Consider the following 27,858-nt stretch of genomic DNA (forward strand, 5'->3'; position numbering starts at 1 on the left):
GTGATGTACTACAGGTAACTCAGTCCGCTACACCGCACACCATGTACTCTGGTCCTTGGCTGCAATCCATAGGGACTAATCATTTTTGTATTATCATCTTCCAGCTAATGCTGTTTCTGTTATTCACAGATACACTTTCTATTAGCATTATATAGATCTATATAGATGTATACGCTACCATTTCTTTCATCTGACAGCAAGGGACCTGATAGGTGCTGGATTGTCAGATATTCCAGTTTATCGGACGGTCATAAAAATTTTATAAAGTAAAAATTTTTGGAAAAATAAATAAATAAAATGTTAACACTAAAAAGGGAGATTTATCATACGTTTGAAAGTCGCAAATGCCCCGTAAAGTCGTCATTTGGGAAAAAAAATAGCAAAGTTTGCTGCATTTACATCGCATCCAGCCGCAAGGCATTGTGTCAGATGATATTCTTCATATACTCGATTAGGCACTGTGTCTCAGGAATCCATAAAGTAGATTTAAACATCATGGGCATGGAGGGCACGGATGAATTTAGCCAAAGCAAAGTCCACTGCACTTGCTAATTTTTGAAGAGCAGCAGTTGTTAAAGTTTTCAGAGGGTGGAACATAAGACAAAAAGCAGTCGGATGCTGGAGCCGAGTGAAGGGATATTAGATTTATCCAAACGAACAAGGAAGAGTCAAATAACAGAGAATCTAAATCAGGGACCTAGTCAGATCTCAGCCTATCAACCTGCAGTACAATGACGGGCATGTATTGGGGATCGGCAAAAGGTGGCCTAAAAAGCGTTAGGAAGGTGCTCAGAAAAAAACTTTAATACATTGCCTTTTGCAACCTATCATCATTGACCTTTTAAAGGCTATGTACACCTTTTTTGTTTTTTTAAAATAAAAATGTGTGTCAGTGTGTTTGGTGCAACTTTCTAATTACAATTTTATTGAAAATTATTTTTACTTTTGGAGATACAGCTGCTTTGTATCCTGTATATAGAGCATCTGTATCCTGCGCTGAGACCTAAATTCATCAGGTCCGTGGGACTGATGGCTTCAGTGTCAGCGTGTCCTGTGTATGTCTGACACGCAGGACCCTCTGCCACTGAACACGTCAATGCCACTGACCAGACGGATACAGGTTTCAATGCAAGATATAGCTGCTCTATATACAGGATACAAAGCAGCTGTATCTCAAAAGGTAAAAATTATTTCTAATAAAATGTAATTAGAAAGTTAAACCAAACACACTGCACACCGATAGACAATTTTGTTTTAAAAAAAAATGTTTTCAAGGGTGTACATAGCCTTTAAAGGGGTTGTCCACTACTGAACAACTGATGACCTCTCCACCGGATAGGTCAGTAGTATATCATCGATGCGAGTCCGACACCCGGACCACGTACCGTTAAGCCGCTGCGGTTATCTCCGGGCACCGATGTTATGGCCCATTATGCAATGTACAGAGCCGGAAGCAGTTGACTCCGTACATAGCATAGCGGCCAAACTGCAGCTCTGCTCCTATTCACTTGAATAGGAGCAGAGCTGCAGTACAGCAGCTTGCCGCTATTCAGTCGCTGGAGCCAACAGCTTCCGGCATGTACGTCTGGTGCTCGGAGGCAGCCGGAACGCCTAACGGGGCGGGGTCCTGGTGCAGACCCCCACAGATCATGTACTGATGACGTATACGGTGCATAGGTCATCAGTTGTCCAGTAGTGGACAACCCCTTTAAGTATGGATAAGAAGAAAAAATTTGAAGGGTAACTAAACTTTAAAAAAAACTTTTGACATGTCATAGTGACACGTCAGAAGTTTTGATCAGCGCCCTTTTAAGTCTGATTTCCGGAATAGGCTTCTTGACTAGGAGACCTCAGCAATTTCTTCCATTGTTACAAGAATATTGCCCCTGAAATCATACAATCCATTTTACACCTTACATGGTATGTCAATAAAATGGATGTGTCGCTGTATAATGTATAGTTATATAACCTACTGTACAAATATATTTTGCACTTAAATTACTCCCCATTTCAAGATCCTTGCTTACTCCTAGTGAATGGAAACATTCAGAAGCTGAAATCCTGTTTTGACTCGGTCCTGTTATGTGAGCTAAGGATATTACATGGCGCCCCTTAATAGGCAACAATGTACAACATGGCCAGGCCAAGTCCAATTTATAAGTGGTTTTCCGTTCTGGCTAATAAAGAAGGGTCCCATGTGGAGGACCACTTTCTATTATGTCCATATTGCTTAACAGGGCATGTGGAAAGAGGTTGTCTTTATGAGCCACCTCCTTGTGGTTCCCCGGCAATAATAGATGAAGGAGGGCTTTGGATGACCAGCAGCAGGGGTCCATGCAATCAGCTACAATCCAGATGATTCGCTAACTAGAAACTGGGGACAACCCCCGGCTTTTACATCCCATGAACTGGTACATTATGCACTCCCCTTGAAAATCTTAAAGGGGAATCCAGCCTGTAACATTTATTACTTATTAATAGGACACCACCGATCGCTAGATCAATCACTTTGCTGTTTCGGTTCCTCCCATAAAGCTGTATGGAGTTGCAGCGCGCATGCTCGGCTACATCTCCCCAATGCGGCCATCCCGGTGAGGATGGGTGGGGGCTCTCCATTCTAGAGATCATGGGAGTCCCCTCAATCTTACTATTTATCATCTATCCCATGGATAGGTAATAAATGATAATGGTTGGGGTATCCCTTTAACACCTTACCTCCACAGGCTCATGTACATTAATGGGGTTCCCCCAAAATATTACCACCTGCCAGACCCCACTAATCAGACATTTATTATGTCTAATAGATTTTTTTTTGAGGTTGACTGGAAAGATTTAGGATTAGATATAAACTATGTACATGGGATTTGTAAGAGGAACCCCACCAGGAGAGGCAACGTTTCTGTCGGAGGGTTTCTTTTAAGTCCTAAATAGGTTTACAGATAATTCTGCAGATACAACGGATACCAAGCGTTTATATAAATAATCTCATCGTTTAAGGCAATTAGGGAATTATTTCAGGTAGGTGGAAATCTGTCTCAATCTTAGGGTATGTGCACACACACTACTTACGTCCGTAATTGACGGACATATTTTGGCCGCAAGTACCGGACCGAACACAGTGCAGGGAGCCGGGCTCCTAGCATCATAGTTATGTACGATGCTAGGAGTCCCTGCCTCGCTGCAGGACAACTGTCCCATACTGAAAACATGATTACAGTACGGGACAGTTGTCCTGCAGCGAGGCAGGGACTCCTAGCATCGTACATAAGTATGATGCTAGGAGCCCGGCTCCCTGCACTGTGTTCGGTCCGGTACTTGCGGCCGAAATACGTCCGTCAATTACGGACGTAATTAGTGTGTGTGCACATACCCTTATAATTTATACTGTGGTATACGACTGATTATTTCCTCTGTGGGCAATAAATGTTTTACTCCTTCAATTGTAAGTAGAAAAAAATTATTCAAATTCTAGCCGAACCTATGGCGTCCAGCAGTTTCCCATAGCAACCAATCAAATTCCAGCTGTCAATTTTTCTGAGGCCCTCAATTTTTCCTTGAAGCAGTTTTGATAAATATCCACAATAGTAGGTGAAATCTTATCCCACCATTTATCCTAATGCCAAGTTGCAGTGGATATGATGAGGATTGCACAGATTTTCCGATTCTATATGGATAAAGCTTATAGTTATGCAACTTTCTAATATACTATAGGGCCTCATTTAATAAATTTAGAAAGACTGGCCTTGTTGCCAATAGCAACCAATCAAAATGCAGCTTTCATTTCTTAAAGTGCTCTGGACAAATGAAAGCTGTACGGTGATTGGTTGCTATGGGCAACAAGGCTAGTTTTTCTATTAGACATGGTTGGTAAATGAGGTCATGTATGTGTTCCAATTATCCAGTTTTCTAAACCTCTGCCTGCTGTCAGTGAAAGAAAACAATTGTTTGCATCAGGAGGCTGAAAATGTGTGAGTCTGAACCGTTAGGGCCTGTTCACACTGACTTTTTCGCAGGCAGAAATTTTTTTACCGCACTTTTTTAAGGCTTTTTTTTCCTATTCCTGCAAGAGACAAAGTGAAATTTCACGCGCGTTTTTTGCCGAAATCGTGGCAATAAAACACGTAAAAAAACACGTTTATTTCCGTCTTCCATTGATTTCAATGCGGTTTTTGAGGCGGAAAACGCCTCAAGATAGGGCATGTCGCTTCTTTTTCCCACGAGCGTTTTTTTTTGCTTGCGGTAAAAAAATGCCTCCACCTCCCATTGAAATCAATAGGAGTAAATTTCGGCCGTATTTTTCCGCGGTTTTTGCCGCGGTTTCCACGGCCAAAAAACTCAGTGTGAACAGGGCCTTAAAGGGGTTATCTGGGACTTTTTGAAAACCGCAGCAGGGCAGGGGACGGCATGACATAAACTAACAAATACTCACCCCCACTGAAGTGCCCCATGCTCCAATGCTGGTGTCTGGTTCTACACGGCTCCGATCCCGATAGCTCCTGCAGTGGTCAGCAATTAGTTGGAGGGGCACGTGACTGATGAACGATACGTGACTGTTGCAGGAGCTTCCGGGACCAGAGCGGCGGGAAACGGGACCTCAGCATTGGAGTGTGGAGCACTAAGTTCCAGATAATTCCTTTATGTATATCAGAGCTTTCTATAGTAATTAGCTGTGTATCTGTGTCAGTTATGTCTGTGAATGGGAACAATACTTGTTTACATCAAGAACTCCCGTGTGCGGTCCATTATTTTGACGGACCCATAGGCTACAATGGGCGAGACAGAACCTCAAAAACAGACAGGAGTAGGACATGTTCTATTATTTGCGGAACAGACAAACGAATCCGCGAAAATAATGGAAGTGAGCATGGTCCCATAGAAATGAATGGGTCAGTGTGCTATTCGTTGAAAAAACGGATAGCACACTGAAGAAAATCCCTAAAGTGTGCTTGAGACCTAAGGCTGACTATAGATGTAACATATAAAGGGGTTGTTTAACGATGACAACCCCTATCCATCTGCACTACAGGGTATATGGATGTCATAGAGAGGGGACCCACATCTAAAAACCAGAACAGAGTAGCTGCCACGCTGCGGCAGGGAAAATGCATAACCAGACATGGCTTCCCCGGCGAAAAGAACTGAAATCTGTAGATTTGAGACAAGCCCTTTAACGATAATTATTGGTGCTGAGAAATTATAGATTTTAACCTGAGGAAATCTGTTCCATTGGTCGGTACACTTATCGTCTATACTTCAAAAATTTTCTCAGTGGTTAGTGGTAAACGCTACAATCATAGTTTTTACTATTGTTTGAGAAAAGTACAAGTGGGACAATGCAAAGGAATAGGGAAAAACACTACCATATTGTGGGGAATATCTGTTTGAGTATGCTACTTTCCTGACAAGCATGCATTCCAAAGGACATATGGGTGTAATGGAGGGGACACCTCTCCCTCTGGAGAACCCAACTTGTCTGTGCATTACATGGATGGCCCATTAAATGTGCCGACTTCAAGTCATAAAAGCTGAATGTGGTGGGAAAGTCTTCATTGAGTCCCCTAGTGATTAACTCATTGTCAAGAGACCTGTCATGTGGGAAAGGGTTGTCCAAACCAGACTATGCCTCTAAGACCCTCTATGGTAGCTCAGAGTTGTGAGACGATGGTGGAAAGTTAGTCAAAATTCCCTAAGATTACAAATTAGAGATATTATACAAGGGTCGTTTTAATTTGTCCAAAACTTCCACGCAACTCCAAAGAATGTGCATTAATCAGATAAAATCCACCAAGATACAACAGCCCATCTGTATATGTTATTTTACGTTATAAGAATGGTCAGGCTGTTTGGTCCAAACACTAAATAAAGTTGTTTCCCAATTTTGCCATGTACATGAGTGACTGTCGTAAACCTATAATGTGGTCAGTAACAAGCATCTGTCTACCAGATGCCCCAAAATTGGTGAGTCAAATCAATTTTCCTATATCAGCAGTGAGAGAATTGTAAATGGGGCCAACTTTACGCAGTGATCCATGGCCAATTCTAAATTCACCAGACAAATGTGGTCTATCCTGCTGAGTGTCCCAATATTGACCTATTGGTATGATGAAGGATAAAAGGTAGAACTCAAGGATATATTAGTCCTAAGGAAAGAAACAAGCAGTTCTGCTTAAAAAAAAGCTTAAGCTGAACTTTTAGGTTCGAAGGGCTTTCCTGGAAATACACAATGATGGCCGATCCTTAGGATAGACCATCAATATCTGTGATCAGTTAAGCCTGACCTTACTTGAATGGTGCTCAGCAGCCGTATACAATATATATTGTACGTTCGAGCCACTGTACCTGGAAAACCATTAAATGGCCCCTATATTTTGCTGATCGGTGAAAGATCAAGGGGTCAGGCTCCTAAAAATAGGCCATAAATGTGTATTCCCAGAAAACCCTTTTTAAGTAACATTATTTACAAAAATGCAAATACTAATCAGGAAAAAAAATATGGTTGATATTATTGCTGCTTAAGGTGATCACGCCACATTTAAAAAGTATGTGCACCTTTAACTATCTTGTGTCCAAAGATATCTGTAAACTGGGACCCCCAACGATCGTAAGCAAGAAGGAGCCTTTTAGTTGAAGTTAGAAATCCATGAATCTGTGAGCTATGAAGATGTCTCTCCCAGATAAATTAAAGGGGTCGTCTCATCAAGGCAACCCCTTTTGAAATTCAAGCCAGCCCAGCGATCAGCTAAACACCATGGGTCCAGTTACCCCGTTAAATAGATGATATAATTGGGGAACCTGAGCTGGTGTCCATACATTTCAGTCACAGCAGGGGAAATGTAGTATTGCTTGCTGGTTATTCAAATAAATGGCTGACCACGGATGGGGTGGGTCAACTCTTCCGCTTCAGCCTTCCGCTCTGGCTAATACAGGGGGGTCCCGAATGGAGGTGCCCTCTCTACAACATCCATATGTCCTAATAGGGCATATGGAAAGGGGTTGTCATGGCCAATGGAACTATTATTTTGTGACATGTTAATAAGACATGTCAGAAGCTAGTTCAAGGAGTATTCGTATCACGGACATTTATGGTATATCCATGGAATATGGTGAAAATTGTCTAATAGGTGAGGGTCCCAACATTAGACCCCCACCTAGGTGGAGAACGGTGGTCTTCCTACCCCTATCTTGCATGGTGAGGCTACATATGCACGGCTACACCCCAAATCCAGGATGCGGCAACCACCTCACCAGGCTCGGAGGACCCTGTTCTTGACATAGGTGGGACCTGCTCCTATTAGGATATGCCATAAATGTCTTTGATGGGAATACCCCTTTAAATATGCAAAAAAAATATTTCTAGAAAAATTTATTCAATACAAAAAAAAATTAAAACAGGAAAATTTTGACATAAACATAGATCTGGATCCTTCATCATAGGAAGTAACCTCCCCCACAGGAAATCCAATATTATAATATTTATTAAATATGCAAATATACTGTAATGTTGGATCATTTGGACAATCATTTTCTTAAATTTAGAAAGAAATTTAATTATTTTTTTTTACATGGTTCACAAACTTTTTTAATTCTATATCTCCTGAAAGGACGGCGCCAAACACCAAGTATTGCTTGTAAAGTTCAGAATAAATTGAAGAAATCAATATATAGGAATCTAGGTTATCACGGGCTATAAAATGAGCATTATACTGTATGAATCTGTATAGAATGAGCATATCAGTGACTTCATTATAAATAACAGCACATTATTCCATTACTCTGCCTATTGCTATCCCAATGTCTATTAAAAACATGAACCGATGAGGTCATCTGTACACTTTTTAAAATAAAATAAAAAAACAGCATTAAGACATAATAGGATTACGGGGGATGGGGGCATCATTGCTTCAGCTTGTGCTCCATAAAAGTTTATTATAATGTTACAATAGAATCTGCTGAAATACTCCAAGGAAGAGCCAGCATCATTAAATATACTTTAACTGAGCAGACATAATTGTTTAGGATCATCTCCATGCTTGAGTGCGCGGGCCTGGTTGGGTGGAAGGCTTGAGACTCTTTTGAATGACAGGTTTCCAGGACAGAAATATCCTAAAGTTCAAAAGTAAAAAGAATTGGAAAGATTTCTCCCGACTGGAGAGAGTGAGATGAGGCAGAGTCGGCAGCAGGTCCAACTGGCTTCAAATCAAAGGGGAAGCTGCTCAACGCCAAGAAAGTCCAACTTATTTAACCAGAGCAATGTGCAGAACGACTGCAAAACCCTGAGATATAACACAGAAAAAGGCATAAGAATGTAGAGTACAGATATAGGGGGACACAAAAGGAGCAAAATGATAAAAGAGGACGCAATTAAAATCTGGGGAGTTATCTAGGGGGAAAAATAACGTAAGAAAATACAAAAATGTAACACAACGCCAAGGACTTACATTCCATTGAGTACTAAGGCCCGTAGGACCTGTGGAGACAAGGAGCCGCAGCTAAAGATGGACCTATCAACCTTCCTCAAGGATGGGGTGAACCTCCGTCTGTTCTTAAGTATTAAAAGGAAACCAGCCCAAGGGTATCACTGTCCTCCTCTCTGACTGCAATGGAGGGTGGTAATCAAACTGGTCCTATGGTTCCGGGTACTGTATTGGGAGTGAGTGGTGACATGGAACGTCATCAAGAGGATAGTCCTATTAGAGAGGTTCCTTAGAGTTGTTGTCCGCTTTGGACAATCTGTTTTTACTAGAAGGGTGTTTTCCTGAAGGTAAGCTGATCAGAAATTGTCCCGTGCCTGAGACCTCCAACGATCAGCTGTAATCAAGTGTTCCGTTTTTCTGCAGTGCCTCCACACGGGAAATGAAGTATTACACCATGCCCATTGAAATCAATGTGTGGTCCATGTTATGCATGGACGCGATAGGTCCTCCAGAACAAGAGTTGCACTTTGTAGCTGTTCTCTACTCTAGCTAATAGATGAGGGTCCTAAATGGGGGACCCATCTCTGAATTCCCTAGAAGGGTATCAGAAAATGTAATTTATAAACTAGAGAACCCCTTTTATTAACCATTTTATGTGGAATAGAAAAGTTACCTCCTTTTTAGTCTTTATTCACTTTACAGAATATGAATAAAAAGGCCAAAATTAGCACAAACGTGATCAATGCCGTTTCATTAATCTAGCCTTGAGATATGTGGATTGGACCGTTTTATTTGCACTGGATAACCGGTAAACCAAGCAATATCAGAAAACAATGTCAGCTGTTTCGTTGCAAGTTGCAGACAGGTCTCTGTCCATGGTCCAGTTTCGTGTTTGTATGACTCGTAGGGAATCCTACACCTCCGGCCAAAAGATGTAACTAAAAAATGTTTTATCAGCGTTTCAGCTGCAGAATCTGGCTAGGACTGTTCTTGAAAGAACATGAGGCTTAGGACCCCAAGTGTTCAGCAGCTTTCTGGACCTACAAGTCCTTTATCCATGACCGCACATGTGTCACATGAGCCTCAGTTGGCTCCAAAGAGAGGAGATAGATCCCTCTATAGGGTGGGCTAAGATCCACTAAAAGAAACAACAAGATAGACAAAAGACAGCACATACATAAAGGAATTCATGATTACTGACCAAATATTAGCTACGATTCATGAGAAACAAGGGCACAATTCGAGATCTTTCTAAGTGTATGCTTATAAAGCATTTCCCCTAAAATCACCATGAAGGGATTGAGGATCGTCATATAACTAGGCAGACGTATTAACACTCAGGGTATGAACTTAAAAGATTTAGGTGTGAAGGTTCTTCTAATCATTCTTGTTCATATTCTTTTTTCAACGGGGCAGTATTATAGTAATTATATTCTTGTATATAGGAGGCAGTATTATAGTAGTTATATTCTTGTATATAGGGGGCAGTATTATAGTAGTTATATTCTTGTATATAGGGGCAGTATTATAGTAGTTATATTCTTATATATAGGAGGCAGTATTATAGTAGTTATATTCTTGTACATAGGGGGCAGTATTATAGTAGTTATATTCTTGTATATAGGGGCAGTATTATAGTAGTTATATTCTTGTATATAGGGGGCAGTATTATAGTAATTATATTCTTGTATATAGGAGGCAGTATTATAGTAGTTATATTCTTGTATATAGGAGGCAGTATTATAGTAATTATATTCTTGTATATAGGGGCAGTATTATAGTAGTTATATTCTTGTACATAGGGGCAGTATTATAGTAGTTATATTCTTGTATATAGGGGCAGTATTATAGTAGTTATATTCTTGTATATAGGGGGCAGTATTATAGTAGTTATATTCTTGTATATAGGGGCAGTATTATAGTAGTTATATTCTTATATATAGGAGGCAGTATTATAGTAGTTATATTCTTGTACATAGGGGGCAGTATTATAGTAGTTATATTCTTGTATATAGGGGCAGTATTATAGTAGTTATATTCTTGTATATAGGGGGCAGTATTATAGTAATTATATTCTTGTATATAGGAGGCAGTATTATAGTAGTTATATTCTTGTATATAGGAGGCAGTATTATAGTAATTATATTCTTGTATATAGGGGCAGTATTATAGTAGTTATATTCTTGTACATAGGGGCAGTATTATAGTAGTTATATTCTTGTATATAGGGGCAGTATTATAGTAGTTATATTCTTGTATATAGGGGCAGTATTATAGTAGTTATATTCTTGTATATAGGGGCAGTATTATAGTAGTTATATTCTTGTATATAGGGGCAGTATTATAGTGGTGATATTCTTGTATATAGGGGACAGTATTATAGTAGTTATATTCTTGTATATAGGAGCAGTATTATAGTAATTATATTCTTGTATATAGGAGGCAGTATTATAGCAGTTATATTCTTGTATATAGGGGGCAATTTTATAATAGTTATATTCTTGTACATAGGGGGCAGTATTATAGTAGTTATATTCTTGTACATAGGAGGTAGTATTATACTGGTTATATTCTTGTATATACAAGGCAGTACTATAGTCATTATATTCTTGTACATAGGGGCAGTATTATAGTAGTTATATTCTTGTATATAGTAGTAGTATTATAGTAGTTATATTCTTGTATATAGGGGCAGTATTATAGTAGTTATATTCTTGTATATAGGGGCAGTATTATAGTAGTTATATTGTTGTATATAGGGGGCAGTATTATAGTAGTTATAGTCTTGTATATAGGGGCAGTATTATAGTAGTTATATTCTTGTATATAGGAGCAGTATTATAGTAGTTATATTCTTGTATATAGGAGCAGTATTATAATAGTTATATTCTTGTACATAGGGGGCAGTATTATAGTAGTTATATTCTTGTACATAGGAGGTAGTATTATACTGGTTATATTCTTGTATATACGAGGCAGTACTATAGTCATTATATTCTTGTACATAGGGGCAGTATTATAGTAGTTATATTCTTGTATATAGTAGTAGTATTATAGTAGTTATATTCTTGTATATAGGGGCAGTATTATAGTAGTTATAGTCTTGTATATAGGGGCAGTATTATAGTAGTTATATTGTTGTATATAGGGGGCAGTATTATAGTAGTTATAGTCTTGTATATAGGGGCAGTATTATAGTAGTTATATTCTTGTATATAGGAGCAGTATTATAGTAGTTATATTCTTGTATATAGGAGCAGTATTATAATAGTTATATTCTTGTATATAGGGGGCAGTATTATAGTAGTTATATTCTTGTACATAGGAGGTAGTATTATACAGGTTATATTCTTGTATATACGAGGCAGTACTATAGTCATTATATTCTTGTACATAGGGGCAGTATTATAGTAGTTATATTCTTGTATATAGGGGCAGTATTATAGTAGTTATATTGTTGTATATAGGGGGCAGTATTATAGTAGTTATAGTCTTGTATATAGGGGGCAGTATTATATTAGTTAAATTCTTGTATATAGGGGCAGTATTATAGTAGTTATATTCTTGTATATAGGAGCAGTATTATAGTAGTTATATTCTTGTATATAGGAGCAGTATTATAGTAGTTATATTCTTGTATATAGGGGCAGTATTATAATAGTTATATTCTTGTATATAGGGGGTAGTATTATAATAGTTATATTCTTGTACATAGGAGGCAGTATTATAGTAGTTATATTCTTGTACATAGGGGACAGTATTATAATAGTTATATTCTTGTATATAGGGGCAATTTTATAATAGTTATATTCTTGTACATAGGGGGCAGTATTATAATAGTTATATTCTTGTACATAGGGGGCAGTATTATAATAGTTATATTCTTGTACATAGGAGGTAGTATTATACTGGTTATATTCTTGTATATACGAGGCAGTACTATAGTCATTATATTCTTGTACATAGGGGCAGTATTATAGTAGTTATATTCTTGTATATAGGGGCAGTATTATAGTAGTTATATTGTTGTATATAGGGGGCAGTATTATAGTAGTTATAGTCTTGTATATAGGGGGCAGTATTATATTAGTTAAATTCTTGTATATAGGGGGCAGTATTATAGTAGTTATATTCTTGTATATATGAGGCAGTATTATAGTAGTTATGTTCTTGTATATAGGAGCAGTATTATAGTAGTTATATTCTTGTATATAGGGGCAGTATTATAGTAGTTATATTCTTGTATATAGGAGCAGTATTATAGTAGTTATATTCTTGTATATAGGAGCAGTATTATAGTAGTTATATTCTTGTATATAGGGGCAGTATTATAGTAGTTATATTCTTGTCCATTGGGGCAGTATTATAGTAGTTATATTCTTGTCCATGGGGCAGTATTATAGTCAGTGGCGTAGCTATAGGGGTCGGTCGCAGTTGCGACCGGGCCCCTAAGCCTGGGGGGCCCACGGGCCCCCGTTGCCATACAGCAGGCATGTTAAATAAATGTTCTGTGCCGTGAAGCCGGCACTTCCTGGTTACGGTCACATGGTGCACTTAGTGTACCATGTGACCGTGTTGTCACGTGACACGTCTTCCAGCCAGTGCAGTGGAAAAGTTGGTGCGGAGGACTCCAGGTGAGAAGCACAGTCTGTATATTGTAATGTATTGTGTTGTGTTGTATTGTGTTGTGTTGTATTGTGTTGCCTTGTAATGTAATGTGTTGTATTGTGCGGTTTGCGGTGGAGAGGGGGGGGCTGTTAAATTACAGCCCCCCCCCTCCTCTCTCCACCGCAAACTGCACAATACAACACAATACATTACACACTATGGGTCGCGTCCGCCTGGGGATTCGTGTGAAGACCTCCGGGGGGTCGCGAGTCACTCACCGAGGTCCCGGTTCCATTCACTGAGTGGCTCGACGCAGGCTGGCGGGTGGTAGCGACATCATAGCGCCTGTCTGCGCCGAGTCACTCATAGCACACACCGGAGGAGGCGAAGGATCCTCCACCCGGCGTGGAAACGGGGATAGGTAAGTAATTATGCTATTTTTCTATTATGCACATATGGGGGCATTATACTGTATGGGGGGCTGATATTGCGGGGGGGCATTATACTGCATGGGGGGCTGATAAGATGGGGGGGCATTATACTGCATGGGGGCTGATATGGGGGAATTATACTGTATGGGGGGCATTATACTGCATGCGGCTGATATGGGGCCATTATACTGTATGGGGGCTGATATTGCGGGGGGGGGCATTATACTGCATGGGGGGCTGATAAGATGTGGGGACATTATACTGCATGGGGGCTGATATGGGGGAATTATACTGTATGGGGGGCATCATACTGCATGGGGCTGATATGGGGGGCATTTTACAGTATGGGGAGCTGATATGGGGGCATTATACTGTATGGGGCTGACATGGGGGGCACTATACTGTATGGGGACAGCTATGTGTGGCATTATACTGTGGGGGCTGATATGGGGCATTATACTGTGTGGGGGCAGCTATGAGAGCATTATACTGTGTGGGGGCATTATACTATGGGGACTGTTGGCCAAGGCGTCTGGGCATAGGCGCTCGCAGGGTTCTGATGATGGTGGTGTCGGGGAGGGGTAGGGGGGCCCAAGCTGAATTCTTGCACCCGGGCCCATGAGCCTTTAGCTACGCCCCTGATTATAGTAGTTAATGCTTATTTAATAATGATATTATACTTAATTTGTCAGGTTAAAAGTTGAATGGGCTTGACAATTGATAAACACTTTTCTGAGCAGTTGTCAATTCATTAACTCTTGACAACTTTAGCAAATAGGGCAAAACGAACACCATTCAATTTGTATTCCCATCTAGGATATTTATGGCATATCCACGGGATATGACATAAATGTCTGATAGCAGCTGCAGCCAATCAGAGGACTCAGCGGGGCTCTCTTGTGGCAAATCGTATTTCTGGCATAATGCCAGAAATACACCGTATGGCTGCAGAGCCCCGCTGGACCCTCTGATTGGCTTCAGCGGTCACATGCTACGTGCACGTAAACAAACACTGGGACTACTGCCAGGGGCAAGGATAGGTAAGTATTGCTTTTTTGTTTTATTTATTTAATTTGCAGCCCCTAAGAAAAAAAATTCACTTCTCGGATAACCCCTTTAAAGACTATGAATACTTTTGCAAACCAATTATTTTAATGCTTCAATAAAAATGGACCAATTTTGTAACTAGCCTTTGTTAAAAATACTGTTTTGTGTCTACAGGTCCTTTGCAGACCTATGTACTTCCATGGTTACAGATAAGCAATCTTTGTAGTCTTGTCCTGCAGTTGTACTCTCTGTGCCCTACTTCTTACTAACTTACCAAATGTATAGTAGCACGCCGAACAGTATCGGAGAGATGGAAGGGAGTATAACTGCAGGATCAGACTACACAGGGTTTGATTATAGTCTGTAACCATGGATACCCATAGGTTTGCATAGGAGCTGTAGACACAAAATGGTAGCAAAGTTTTAATCAAGTTTATTTACAAAGTTTTTAAATGCATTGGATCAATAATAATAATAATAGGGTTGCAAAGGTGGATATAGTAGCGGACTATGTATTTTAGATGTCAGATGAGCGACATTGGCTGATTTTCTACTGCACTGACAAAGCCTGCACTCTTTACATGGGAAACCCCCCAACATGCAGCACCGCCCAGGACAATGGAACTGAATTAAGCAACAGGTACTATTAATAAGGCCCCATGCACATGACCGATTTTTTATCCATCCGTAAATACATTTATACAATCATTTATAGTCATCCGTAAGACATCCGCATACACGGAAGGGTGTCCGTAAACACGGTCCTTATTGCATCCGTAATGCATCTGTATTTACGGATCCACTAAAGAACATGGAGGAATCTAGGGTAATTCCCTGGCATTGCATAGCAACGCTTCCGCAATTACGGATGGCTACAGAGGCACATCCGTAGCCATCCATAATTACTGAAGCGCCCGTAGAATTCTATTGTGAGTCCGTATTGTAATTAACCCGTTAGTGACCGTCAATACGCCTTTGGGCAAATGGGCGAGATCAATATCAGTATCGATTTCGCCAGTTTAAGCCCTCAGATGCGGCGCTCAATAGCGAGCGCCGCATCTGAGTTGTTTTGGAGAGAGGGAGGGAGCTCCCTCTCTTAACCCAACGGCACCCGGCGATAAAATCGCAGGATGACGGTGGTTTCTATGGCAGTTGGGGGGCCTAATAAAGCCCCCCAGGTCTGCCACTAGTTATGCCTGCTAGGCCATACCAGACGCATGGTCTAGCAGATGCCTGTCCAATTTACACGGAAAGGCACTAATACACTGCAATACAAAAGTGTTGCAGTGTATCATAAATGCAATCGGAGGATCACATAGTAAAGTCTCCTAGTGGGACTAGTAAAAAAAAAGTTTAATAAAGTTAATTTAAAAAAATAAGTGGGGAAAAAAATGAAAAACACTTTTTTTCCCCTTACAAACTGCTTTATTATTAAAAAAAAAACTAAAAAAAAGTTACACATATTTGGTATCGCTGCGTCTGTAACGATCCCAACTATAAAGTTATTACATTATTTAACCCGCACGGGTTATAAAAAACAATGCAAAAATTGCTGTTTGCTGTGAATCCTGCCTTAAAAAAAATGTGATAAAAAGTGATGAAACAGTCGCATGTACTCCAAAATGGTACCAATAAAATTGACAAGTCGTCCCGCAAAAAAAAAGCCATCATACAACTGCATCGGTGGAAAAATAAAAAAGATATGGAGACACAAAAACAAATAATTTAAAAAAAAAGTGTTTATTGTGTAAAATTTGTAAAATTTAAAAAATCTATATAAATTTGGTATCGTTGCAATCGTAACAACCCGCTGAATAAAGTTTTTGTGTTATTTATACCACATGTAAATGGCGTAAATTTAGGCCGAAAAAAAGGGTGGCGAAATTGCTGTTTTTTTTCTATTCCCCGTCAAATAAAAGTTGATAAAAGTTAATCAATAAATTCTATGTACCCCAAAATGGTGCTATTAAAAAATACAACTTGTCCCGCAAAAAAACAAGACCTATTACAGCTATGTCGAGGCAAAAATAAAAAAGTTATAGCTCTTTAAATGAGACGATGGAAAAAGGTAAAAAATAGCTTGGTCATGAAGGGCTTAAGGTAAAAAAATAAATAAAAAAAGGACAAAAATACGGAAAGGTGTCAGTAGCCCATAGAAATTAATGGGTCCGTAATTACGGATGAAAAATACGGTCGTGTGCTTGGGGCCTAATAATTGACATCAATAGTTATGTTAGTGCCTGCTAGCTTCATATATAGGAAAGTGACCAACCCCTTTAAGTCCTCACCCTTTGGCGTGCAGTGAGTCGGCCCATGTAAACATGATGGTAAATGCACCTGTTAATCAGTTCCTGATGAGATCTCGCATGGCGCGCACTTCCCACACTGCAACGCTGGGCCCTCGCCTGTGCCTGGTGTTTGCATTTAATCAAGAGGACGGTTCAGTCACTTCGAAGGCTCCAGGATATGTGAACCAGGATGGAAAATGTCAATTGTGGGGGAGGAAATGAGAGAAAAAACAGAGTTGGGAGAAGGACCATACAGGGATATACAGACACACAAAGAATCAGTAGAAACATATATGTACGCTGGTATCCATGAATATGCACATATATCACGAAAGGAAGATTATGGGAAAGTGTCACAAAGAGATAAACAGTTCTGTGCGGTAATAGTCACTACTGGACCTCTACCCCTGGGGTCTTATAGACCCCCCAAAGTTACATTAGAACAGATATTACTATATGTAGTGCTTAATATATACTGTTCACTATACAAATTGGTCTTTGTATAGTATATAGATGCCATACACCATGATATAATCATATATTACAGAATGCATAGCGGTCGCCTGCGCTGCGACCCAAGAGAAAAGAAAATCGACTTCACCATTATAATGTAGAACGTTTTTGGAGTGGGACATGCAATGATAGACATGATGTGACTGGTAGAGAAGCCTAAGTCCTCATTGTGTTCATATGTGACCTCCAGCAGGGACTCTCCCCTGCAGACTCGCCCGCAGATGCTCAGGAACTCATCGCTGCTTCTATAAATATTATTCTGTGAGCGTAAGTATCGTCTAAGGACGGTTTCACAATGTGAGGTCTATTACTTCTCCTTCCTGACCTCTAGCATTAGGCCCCATGCACACGACCGTAAAATCGCCCGTAATCACGGCCCCATTCATTTCTATGGCCGACGGACACCTTCCCGTATGTCTACGGGAGGGTGTCCGTGCCGATGAAACATGCCGAAAAAAATAGGACATGTCCTATTTTTTTATTTTACGGACCGTGCTCCTATAATTTATAATGGGAGCACGGCCCGTAAAAACCGCCGGCTGTGCCCGTAAATTACGGGTCGTAATTACGGGCACGCTCGTGTGCATGAAGCCTTAGACATACAGACCATGCAGTCAGCCATTCGGTCTATCAGTGCATGACATTACTATGTTGGAGTGGCAGTAAGGGGTTAATAATTATGTTAGCTGAATTTATTCTGGATTCACTGGGGGTCACTACACCTTCATAGGTGGCACAAACATTCACCGGATGGAAAAGGATCTCATCTTTGGCACTGAACATATGTTCTAGCACTGAACGGTAATACAGCCATATGTACAGAGCCTTAGGATCCATGTGTGCAAAGACTGTATGGCGGCACACCGGGTCTCTAAAGGTCCGTATTGCGCTGCCGGATGGTATCTCTGTGAAACGGAATGCGTTGGAACATGCAATGATTTTTTTTGCATAAATTCCATATGAATCAGTGAGTAAAATCAGAGGCACACAGTACAGTATGGGCCCATAGAAGGACTATGTTACACGGATCCGGTTACTACGCGGACCCTTAATACAGCCATGCGCACAGAGTTTTTAGACTGGGAAAGAGGGTCTGACAGAATTAAGTTGCTAAGTTAGCATTAAGCACAAGTCCAAAAAGAAGATGGATAGTGATGATTGACTGATCATTTTATGATCTATGCCCTGCATATGCCCACAACCCTCAACAGCCCAGGACATGCTGGGAAGTGTAGTGCACAGTGGTACAATATAAATTTCTAAATCCGCATGGTACCCCAACTGGGGAAAAAATATGCACCTGAGCTCTGCAATAGAACTCCATGAATGTTTGTATAGTGAATACATTGTAAGAGGGGGATAAAATCAATTTAGAAAGCCTAAAAGTAGAGCTTGCATTAAAAGTTTTGTCCGCTTTTTGAAAATCCCTACTTGTTAGAAGGGTCTCTTGACAATAAGCAGATCACAAAGTATCCCCCTGCTGGGACCCCCAGCGATCAGATGTAGTTTGTGGGGAAATCAGAAGTGTTCAATTTCCCTGCAGCGCCACCACAGGGGAAATTAAGCATTACACTGTGCCTATTCATGTCAATGGGTTGTGTGTGTAATGCAGGTTAGGACAGGACCTCCAGAGCGAGAGACGCTCTTTGTAACCGCTCTGCACAGGAAGAGGGAACCCACTCTTTTAACTGAAACATCGATAATAGGGTATATGATGGGATTTCTGAACGAGACAAACATAAAAAAGGGTATCCAAAACTTTACCCATCTTTAGGATTAAATTGGCGTTTTAGACCTACCCATTAATACTGCAACCCCCTTGTTATTAGTACAGGCTGCATGTGGCTTGGGGTACATCATGCTCGCTCCACCTGACACCTGTGTTGGACACTCGTACTGGAGAATGTTTTTAAAAAATAGAGCCAAAAGTTTCTTTTAATAAGCCCTTTTTTTCCATTTCCATTGGCCATTTTATAGACAGTCCTGTCATATGTGCCTGATATAACTACGGATGCTACAACTTATCTTTGTTGCTTCTCTTACGGATCAAAAACATAAACCGATTGCACGATATGACTTTGCCAGTGCTGTGCATGGGTTGTGTCAGGCATTTCAGCATAGCTCCTGAGTGTGGCTTATCTGTAATACCACAGACAACCTGTGAACAGGTGTGGCACTGTTTTTGAAAAAAAAGCCTCCATGTTTTTCTCGTTTTCCACAACCCCCTTTAAATAAGAACCTCCTGCCTGCATACAGCCGCCACTAGAGGGAGCCTAGGAGCATACTGTATACTGTTTATACATTGAATTCAATGATAAAACAGTATGCAGTAATCTTTCAAGCTCCTTCTAGTGGCAGCTGCGGGTAGTCAGGAGTTTATCATTTTGACTCTATGTATAGGTATGGGTTATGGAGCTCTGTATAAAAACAAAAATGGAATACTGACAACGATATATTAAGAAATGATTCAGTATATCATTTTGGATTAATTTCGGTTAAAAAAAAAAAGTGTTGCTGAAGGATGAATAGAGCTCGACAACTTTACGTGCAGTGCCACACCTGACCCCCAGACTAGTCAATGGAATGAAACTACTTGTCGGATCGGACAAATGTTGCAGTTTGTTGCGACTATTGCCGGCCAATGCATGACAGATGCCGCATTGAGTCGCAAACATTGTGCGACTCAATGTTAATCCATGGAATTAGACCATAGAGGTCGCTAAGACAAGTCAGAATTTGCCTAGCGTTAGCCTATGTGCACATGCATACAGCCATATATGCCCATGTGCGATCAGAATAAGAAAGGTAATAGATCTCATTAAAGGACAGTAGTAAAATGTGAATGCGACCCAAATCAACCAACTGCGCAAGAATGCAGCTGCACCCAGTAATGTGCAACAAATGAGTGAGGTAGCAGAGCCCACTCGGTAACACAGCAGCACTATAATTTCTTCAGCCGTAGTCATCTGTTATTGTGAGCGCTGATTTCCGACCAGTGACTGCCGTAAAACAGATTCCAATGAGCAGAACGAATAATTAGTGACAACCACAAGCGTATTATATAATTAGAATTATTTCCTGTCACAGCGGGACATCAGCTTCTCCTTAACTCTAACCAACCCGATCGCTGGCACCGCACAAAATCCATATTGAGGAACGCTAAAATGTAGAGGGAGAAGAACCAATGCCTGACAAAGTGCATATCGGCTGTAACACTAACGTTATATCACAATGTGACCTAGGACTTGAGAGTTTCTACCGTTTTACTAGACATCAAATTTTTACTCCTAATAAAACCCAGATTATATGTGACGGAATACAGTGTTATAGTTAGAGGGGTTCTTACATTTGTGAAAAAATATTATAGCATGGTATACTAATATAAAAGAATGACAACAGTGCATTTAGGCTATGTTCACACGTTACAGTCTTAACATGAGTTTTTGCCGCAATTTTGTTAAAACCGCGGCGAAAAACCCAAGCAATTTTTGTGACAAAACCATAATAAAATTGCAACTCAACTAAAATATGTGAATATACCCTTAAAGTTATTATTGCATCTGTGCCGGCCACTACTGTGTTGTCCCCACTGTTTGCACTGCCGTGCAGCTCACTGTGGATGGGGGTGTAATTCAGATGCGACTATCTCATCTATCATAGGATATGCCATAAATGTCTGATAGATGCGTGTTCTCAGCTCTGGACCCGCACCTATCTTGAGAACGGGGTTCACTTGACCCCATCCCTGCCTGGTGAGATGGCCAAGGCTCGTCGCATGGTGGATAATCACTGGAGAGGTGACCGGGATTACGAATCGACAGCTATCAGCCCTCATTAACATGTACATTCCCCTTGGTCAAACAAACATTTTTAGAAAAACAAATTTCTTTCAAAAGAGGGAAACAGCAGGTAAAAAAAATCTGCTTCAATGTTGGTGGAACCTGCCAAAATCCTAGATTGGTATACAAAAATCCAATATCAATGACAAGCTTGAAAGGGGAAAAGAATATCATCTGGGCGGATCTACCGCTTAGGACCCCCTTTATCAGCCAGAGCGGGGAGGCGCTAACAAAGAGCAGCTCTTTCCCTGGCGGACACGACCCGTCCATGTAACACATGACTGCCCTTTCATTTAAATGGTCGGCAGGTAATACGACATCTCCCCCGTAGGCCAGATGCAGCTTCAGGTTTCAGAAGTCAGACCTGCAGCGGTCCGCCGGCTGCCGGGGCGGCTTCATTTGAAAAAGGGGTTGTATTGATTGGACAACCCATTTAAGACACAGTTCTATAGAACAACACTGTAGCCACACTACAAACACAACTCTGCTAGATCTGTACCAGTATTCAAATTTTAACTTTGAAGGAACTTGTACAAAGCCATAACACCACCATGTGCATGAGGCCTAACGTAGACTGAAAACCACCAAAAATGTCCTACACTTAACAAATATGGCGTTTTTCTGGAATGCAAAGCTTCGCAATGGAAGCAAATAAACAAGGGGTATAATAATCACAGCCAGAGGCTGAAAATCTAATACTTCTCACAGCTGAGAGTCTGCTCCAATGTATCCTGTGAGCAAGGCTTCATGAATAACTCCATGTATATGGTGTCGTACTGTCTGGAGCACCATGTGGCGGTACATGGAGTGGCTACGGCGCCATAGTACGGAGTCAGGGAGACTCAGTGTACCTCCGTACAGCGTACGGTACAAGATAAGACATGTTGATGTATGCAACTCATAGAATTGTCCAGACTGGATACAATTATATTAGGTTTGTACAGGTCTCCATTTACTGACAGCAAGCAGTCACTTCTATTTAATCAGTACCTCCGCGTCATACTTAACAAACATTTATTTCTTCATTGTTGTCTGCTTTTATAATCAGTGCCCGCACCTCAACTTAAAAGCTGTTTCTTGGTCTCTTCCGCCATGCTTTACACTGCAGCTGCTATGCATAAACACAAGCACACCAGGCAATCGATGCATGGAGACAATGTGGCTGATCACTCAAATCAGTACCACAGATTACGTATTATATGACCAAGAGTTGAGTCACATCTCCGTCTAGAACACTAATACAGCAGGTGCGTCATGTAAAGTATTGTTTGCATTTATGTTTTTTTATCACAAGGAATTGAGGGGGCTGTCTTATGACGAAACCCCTGTACATATACCCTATTAGTGCATTTACCCAATTAGACCGTAGCCATGTGCACGGCGGTGATTTTCGGGTCGGCCGGCAGCGGAGTGTCACCCGCGAGCCGCCCGCAAATCGCGGGCCGTGCACATGGTCGCGTCCATTATTTCCTATGAGCCTGGACCACAGAACACGGCCGTAATAAGACATGCCCGTTCTTTCTGCGGTCCAGGCTCCTGGGCCATGCACGGACCGTGGAAACCACGGTCGTGTGCATGGGCCCATAGTGGATTTTCGTTGGAACTGCGGCCGCAAAGGCACGTTCATGTGCATGGGGCCTAAGGCCTCCAACACACGAGCATGTTTGGTCCGTGATATACGGTCTGTATGTCGGCCGCATTTCCCGGACCGAACACAGTGCAGGGAGCCGGGCTCCTAGCATCATAGTTATCTATGACGCTCGGTGTCACTGCCTCGCTGCGGGACAACTGTCCTGTACTGTAATCATGTTTTCAGTACGGGTCAGTCGTTTCCGCGGTAAGGCAGGGACTCCTAGCGTCATAGATAACTATGATGCTCGTAGCCCGTCTCCCTGCAGTGTGTTCAGCCAGTGAAATGCGGCCGACATACAGACCGTATATCACGGACTGAACACGCTCGTATGAATCTGGCCTATGGCTTCATGCACACGACTGTAAAGGTTTTTACTGTCCGCAAATACGGATCCGGCGGCTACGGATACACATCCGTAGCTGTCCGCAATTGCGGATGCGCCCATAGACTTCTATGGATGAGTCTGTGCCGCAATTGCGGAAAAAAATAGGACATGTTCTACATTTTGCTGATTTCTACGGCCTGGACACACATCCGTAAATATACCGAAAAGTGTCCGTGGCCAATAGAAATGAATGGGTCCGCAATTTCATTCATAATTACGGATTCCGCAGCCATTGAAGCTAATGTAATTGGAGGTCATTAGGAGGTCAGAGGCGGAAACCGTGGTAAGAAAGAACATGTTGGTTTTTTTCCCCACGAGCGGCCAAAAGCCGCTCGGGAAAAAAAAAACGCCTCTACCTCTCATTCAAATCAATGGGAGCGTTTTCGGATGTTTTTTGGCTCTGATTCGGACACAATTTTTTTGCGTCAAAATCAGCTCCAAGAAACTGTGTGAACTGACGGTATTTCTGCTTGTCAAAAAACACTGTGTGCACGTACCGTTACCCTCTGACTAGACGGAGGTTCGGATGGACTCCTTTAATGCAGCGCCGTTGCATTTCCATGGCTTGTGCTTCATTGCAATGATCTAATATTAATGACACATCCTCGGACTATTTATTCATTATCTCTCACAAAGAACTTCTCTACGTAATTCTCTAGTGTAATGAACCAGCAACATGCGGTATAGATTCTCTGACAGGCGCGTATTTGTGGAATCTGCGCGGTGTCCTGTGAATCACAGCTCATAAAGAGATGTCGCTGTCACCTGGTGCTGATGTTATCAGGGCATCTCCCGCCTGTCGCTGCAAGTAGAGGGAGGTCACTATGGCTGCTGCTCCTGGCAAAAGAGCACGACCCTCATTTTACTTCACGGCAGATATACGACTAGAGCGACCTCTTCCTGATGACTGTTACAATGTATCGACATGTAGATGGTTGCAGGCTGCGCAGGTGCACAATGTATCACATTAGTCAATATATCAGGTGCCCCGTGAACACAACCGTAGTTTTTATCCGTAATTATGGATAATTCATTTCTATTGGCCACAGACACCTTTTCGTATATATATTTTCGGATGTGTGTCCGGGCCGTAGAAAATATAGAACATGTCCTATTCCTGTCCGCAATTGTGGCACGGACTCACCCATAGAAGTCTACGGGCGCATGAAAATTGCGGACGGCTATGAATTAGAATTTGTAGCCATCCGCAATTACGACAACAGGGGATTCCCCAAGAAAACGGCGCCTGAGCGATCAATCTTTTCAAGGGGTTGGGACATGTTGGTGACATCATTTGTAGGCTCCCTTTTTTTTTTTTTTTTTTTGCGGATCCGTAAAAACGGATACACACTACGCACCGTATTTGCGGACAGCATGCCAGATATGCGGTTGACTTGAGGGTGACTTCGGATCCCTCAAGTGAACCTTGTTTCAACGCAGGGCACACGGACGCGTTTCACGCTCGTGCGAATGAGGCCTTGGGGTCCGGTATTCCCTAATAGGGTTATTTAAATGAGTTTTCTAAACCAAACAACCCCTTTATTGATGTCAATATGATATAGGTAAAAAAATGGAGTGAAAATTTGTACAGCAAAATCCAACAGAAATCTATTGCAAATACGCCCCCAAAAAAGGACATGACAAGCGTCAACCTTTTTAGGTGCTTTTTAACACTTTCATTTCTGCTTGGACAAGTGTCAAAAGAAAGAGGCGTGGCTTAGTCGTAAAAAGCGCCATTTTTTTTAAAAGCCACGTGCTCCTTTTTGGAGTGCACTAGCCAAAAGGTGGCTTAGGGAGAAGTGTGTATAACATGCCTAGCGAGATGTGCCAAATATACTAACCCAAGTGCGCCATATTGAGACACTCCTAAAATAATGCATCCTATGACACTATCACACCTCCATTCCCCGGATCGGTGGGAGTCCCAGAGGTCGGACCCCCATCAATCAGACATTTATAGCATATCAAGTCAATGTACCTTTAATTTTTTTTTGTAGGAATTATTGGTAGATGCACCAATAAATCTAGTAATGACTCCCAATAAGTCTCTGTACCTGTAATCAGACCCTCGCAAGAAAGTTTAGTTTCAGGACATCACTACATTTCGGGAACAGTCATTCTTTATGGCAATGGAGAACAATCTGCGGCTCTCCAGATGTCAGGGTATGATGGGGGTTGTAGCTTTTTAACAGCTGGAGAGCCAATGGTTGGAGATAACTGGTCTATGGCCAACAGCATAGTCTTCAACCACTGGCCTATCCATTAAGTGAATACTAATGTGGGAAAACCATCAACGTCTAGGTAACCCGGAGGTTTGTAAAACGCCATAAAATAACATAATAGGAATGCGACTCTAGCAAGTCCATCATCGCCATCACTCAGCAGGTGTAATGTTACCGTAAACCCCATGCCTAACAGCAATGACAGCCACTGCACCATATACAGATGAAGCAGAATCGATTTTGTCATTTAACCCTTCAGGGCTGCATCATTTGCACATCTCAACGACTCTTTCAGGTAAGATGATACGCAGGGTTACCCTGCAGTCCTGCTTACACACGGAATGCCACATGACAAACTCAGCTCTGCTACATCTCCGAAACCAGAATACGGCAGGTGCATTATAAAGACATTTTTTGCATTCACGTTCTCAAAGGTATTAATGATTAGGATGGTTGGGACTTGTCAGTGGTTGTGATGAGATGGGTTATAGTCTCCCCCTGTATTATCCAATATTATTGAATGCGCTTACCACATTGCTCATAAAATCTGCCTCCGTCAAGTCCTCCAGCTCCAGGAAGGGGCTGTGAAAGCTTCGCTCCTGTGTCATGGTGACACTATCCATGGTCCCAGTCTAAGGTTCTCGATGTCAGGTGTCACCGGGGTTGGCTGCCATCCATGAGAACTGGAGTTGTGAAGAGATCAGTCACAGGTGGCTGGATGGGAAGAAGGTGCAATGAAGCAGTGCCAAGGTGTAAACTGACCTGGTGCAAACAGCAAAGGATGCTGCAAGGAGGAGAGGTGCAATCCAAAGTCTGAGATGTCAAATCTGGAGAGTCTAGAGACCCCAGCAATGGGTGCATGGGTCAAAGAGGAGGGGGAGCAAACTAACCCCAAACTACCTGCCGGCTTTTGGAGTTGTGTAATAATGGGGTGCAATATCAGATGCCAAAAATAATGATCTAGCAATAGATGGACTAGTGCAGTAGTAATAGTGGGTGCAAGAGTAATAGGGTGCAGTGCATGGGGTCACCCTGTGCAGGGATGAGCTGCTGTGAATAGTCGGTGCAGCAAAAATAACGGAGAGCAGAGGCTGGGGTCACAGGGTGCAGGGATGGGGTACAAGGATGCCCGGGTTGGAATGGGGTGCAGGCTTCTTTTGTCAATAGGGCTCAGCAGGCCCTGTTTCTTCCCAGTGCATGATGTTCCCCTCCGGTGAGAGGGTCTCCCGTTTTCTTTATGGCTCTTTCCGTAGTGCCGGGGATTGTGCTGTCGTGAGCCTGTGTCTCCCGGTGACTCTCCCCAGCTGTCAGCGGCAGCCAGAGCCGACAACCAAAACCCCGCCCACTCATGAATATATACAATGCTACGCCGGCTACTCACTCTAAACCACGCCCCATCTATGCATATTCAACAGCAGTCACTGTTGCCACGCCTCCTCGTAAGATATGCGACCAGTGATAAGGTAAACCACGCCTCCCTCCTCTGCCTGTACTGCTGGCCGTGTCCTGAAAGGCGGGAGCTACAATGGCTGAGGAGAATATATGTGAAGCCGGCACACATAGCCATAATCCCAGTCCTGAATGAATTCCTGATGAGAAACTTTATATCGAGATGTAGCAATTTGTCCTGAAAACAATAAAAATGTGCAATATTTGCCTCAAAATAACCAAATGTCCTATTAATTGTAAAGGAGCAACGACTTCTTCACAAACCCGTATGTTTAACCAGCGTCTACATGTCACAATGACACGATTACGATCAATAAAATGCTAGATTAAAATGTTTTAAGTGATTCCAAGGATTTAAATTGTTATGAAGGCTCATTATTGATCTAACTATAACCCCCGTTTGGCTAGTCAAGGCGGTCGGTGGCAACCGGATGTGGGAAGAGATCAAATAGGGAAGGTGGATGAATATGCGCGAAGCTCTCCCGATTGTAATTCTTGGGAGTTATGAAACTAGCTGTTGACGCGAGTCGTAAATGGCGAAAACCGTAAATGGGAAAACTGCAGTATAATAAAACACGTAAAAAAAGAATAAATGGAGTTTTCCATTGAAGCAGTTCCAGGAAAATAACCTGTAACTGGTTCTTCAAGAGAAAATGGCCGATCACAGCAAAACTGGTGTAATCAATATTCTCCGTCACCCTGTGAAATAAGGCCTCATGTTAGGGTCTGTACTATGGCCACAACAGTTGAACCGAACCATTGGGTTCTCCGCTGTAAATTTCCAACACGCTGGAGCAGATTTACTAATAATGTCTAAGTTTAAGGCCTCATGCACACAACCGTAAGGGTTTTTTACTGTCCGCAAATACGAATCCAACGGAATTGCGGAAGCGCCCATAGACTTCTATGGGGGAGTCTGTGCCGCAATTGCAGACAAGAATAGGACATGTTCTATATTTTGCGGATCATTTTTACGTACGTACATTTCTAGTATATATTCATATACTGTGCACACATAATGCCGCTATA

General features: G+C 41.7%; 1 protein-coding gene across 2 annotated transcripts in view; it reads right to left on the bottom strand.

Annotated features, from left to right (window-relative positions):
• Positions 1-26,711, bottom strand: part of CREB3L1 (cAMP responsive element binding protein 3 like 1) — a 51,198-nt gene extending 24,487 nt beyond the window's left edge. For both annotated transcript variants that reach the window (XM_075837931.1, XM_075837930.1), the window contains exon 1: positions 25,911-26,711. In XM_075837931.1, the coding sequence (XP_075694046.1) occupies positions 25,911-26,003 (93 nt within the window). In that variant the 5' untranslated portion in view covers positions 26,004-26,711. The remainder of the gene's footprint in view (positions 1-25,910) is intronic.
• Positions 26,712-27,858: the final 1,147 nt, after the last annotated feature.

This window comes from Rhinoderma darwinii, chromosome 9, assembly GCF_050947455.1.
Source record: "Rhinoderma darwinii isolate aRhiDar2 chromosome 9, aRhiDar2.hap1, whole genome shotgun sequence".
NCBI classification, from domain to species: domain Eukaryota; kingdom Metazoa; phylum Chordata; class Amphibia; order Anura; family Rhinodermatidae; genus Rhinoderma; species Rhinoderma darwinii.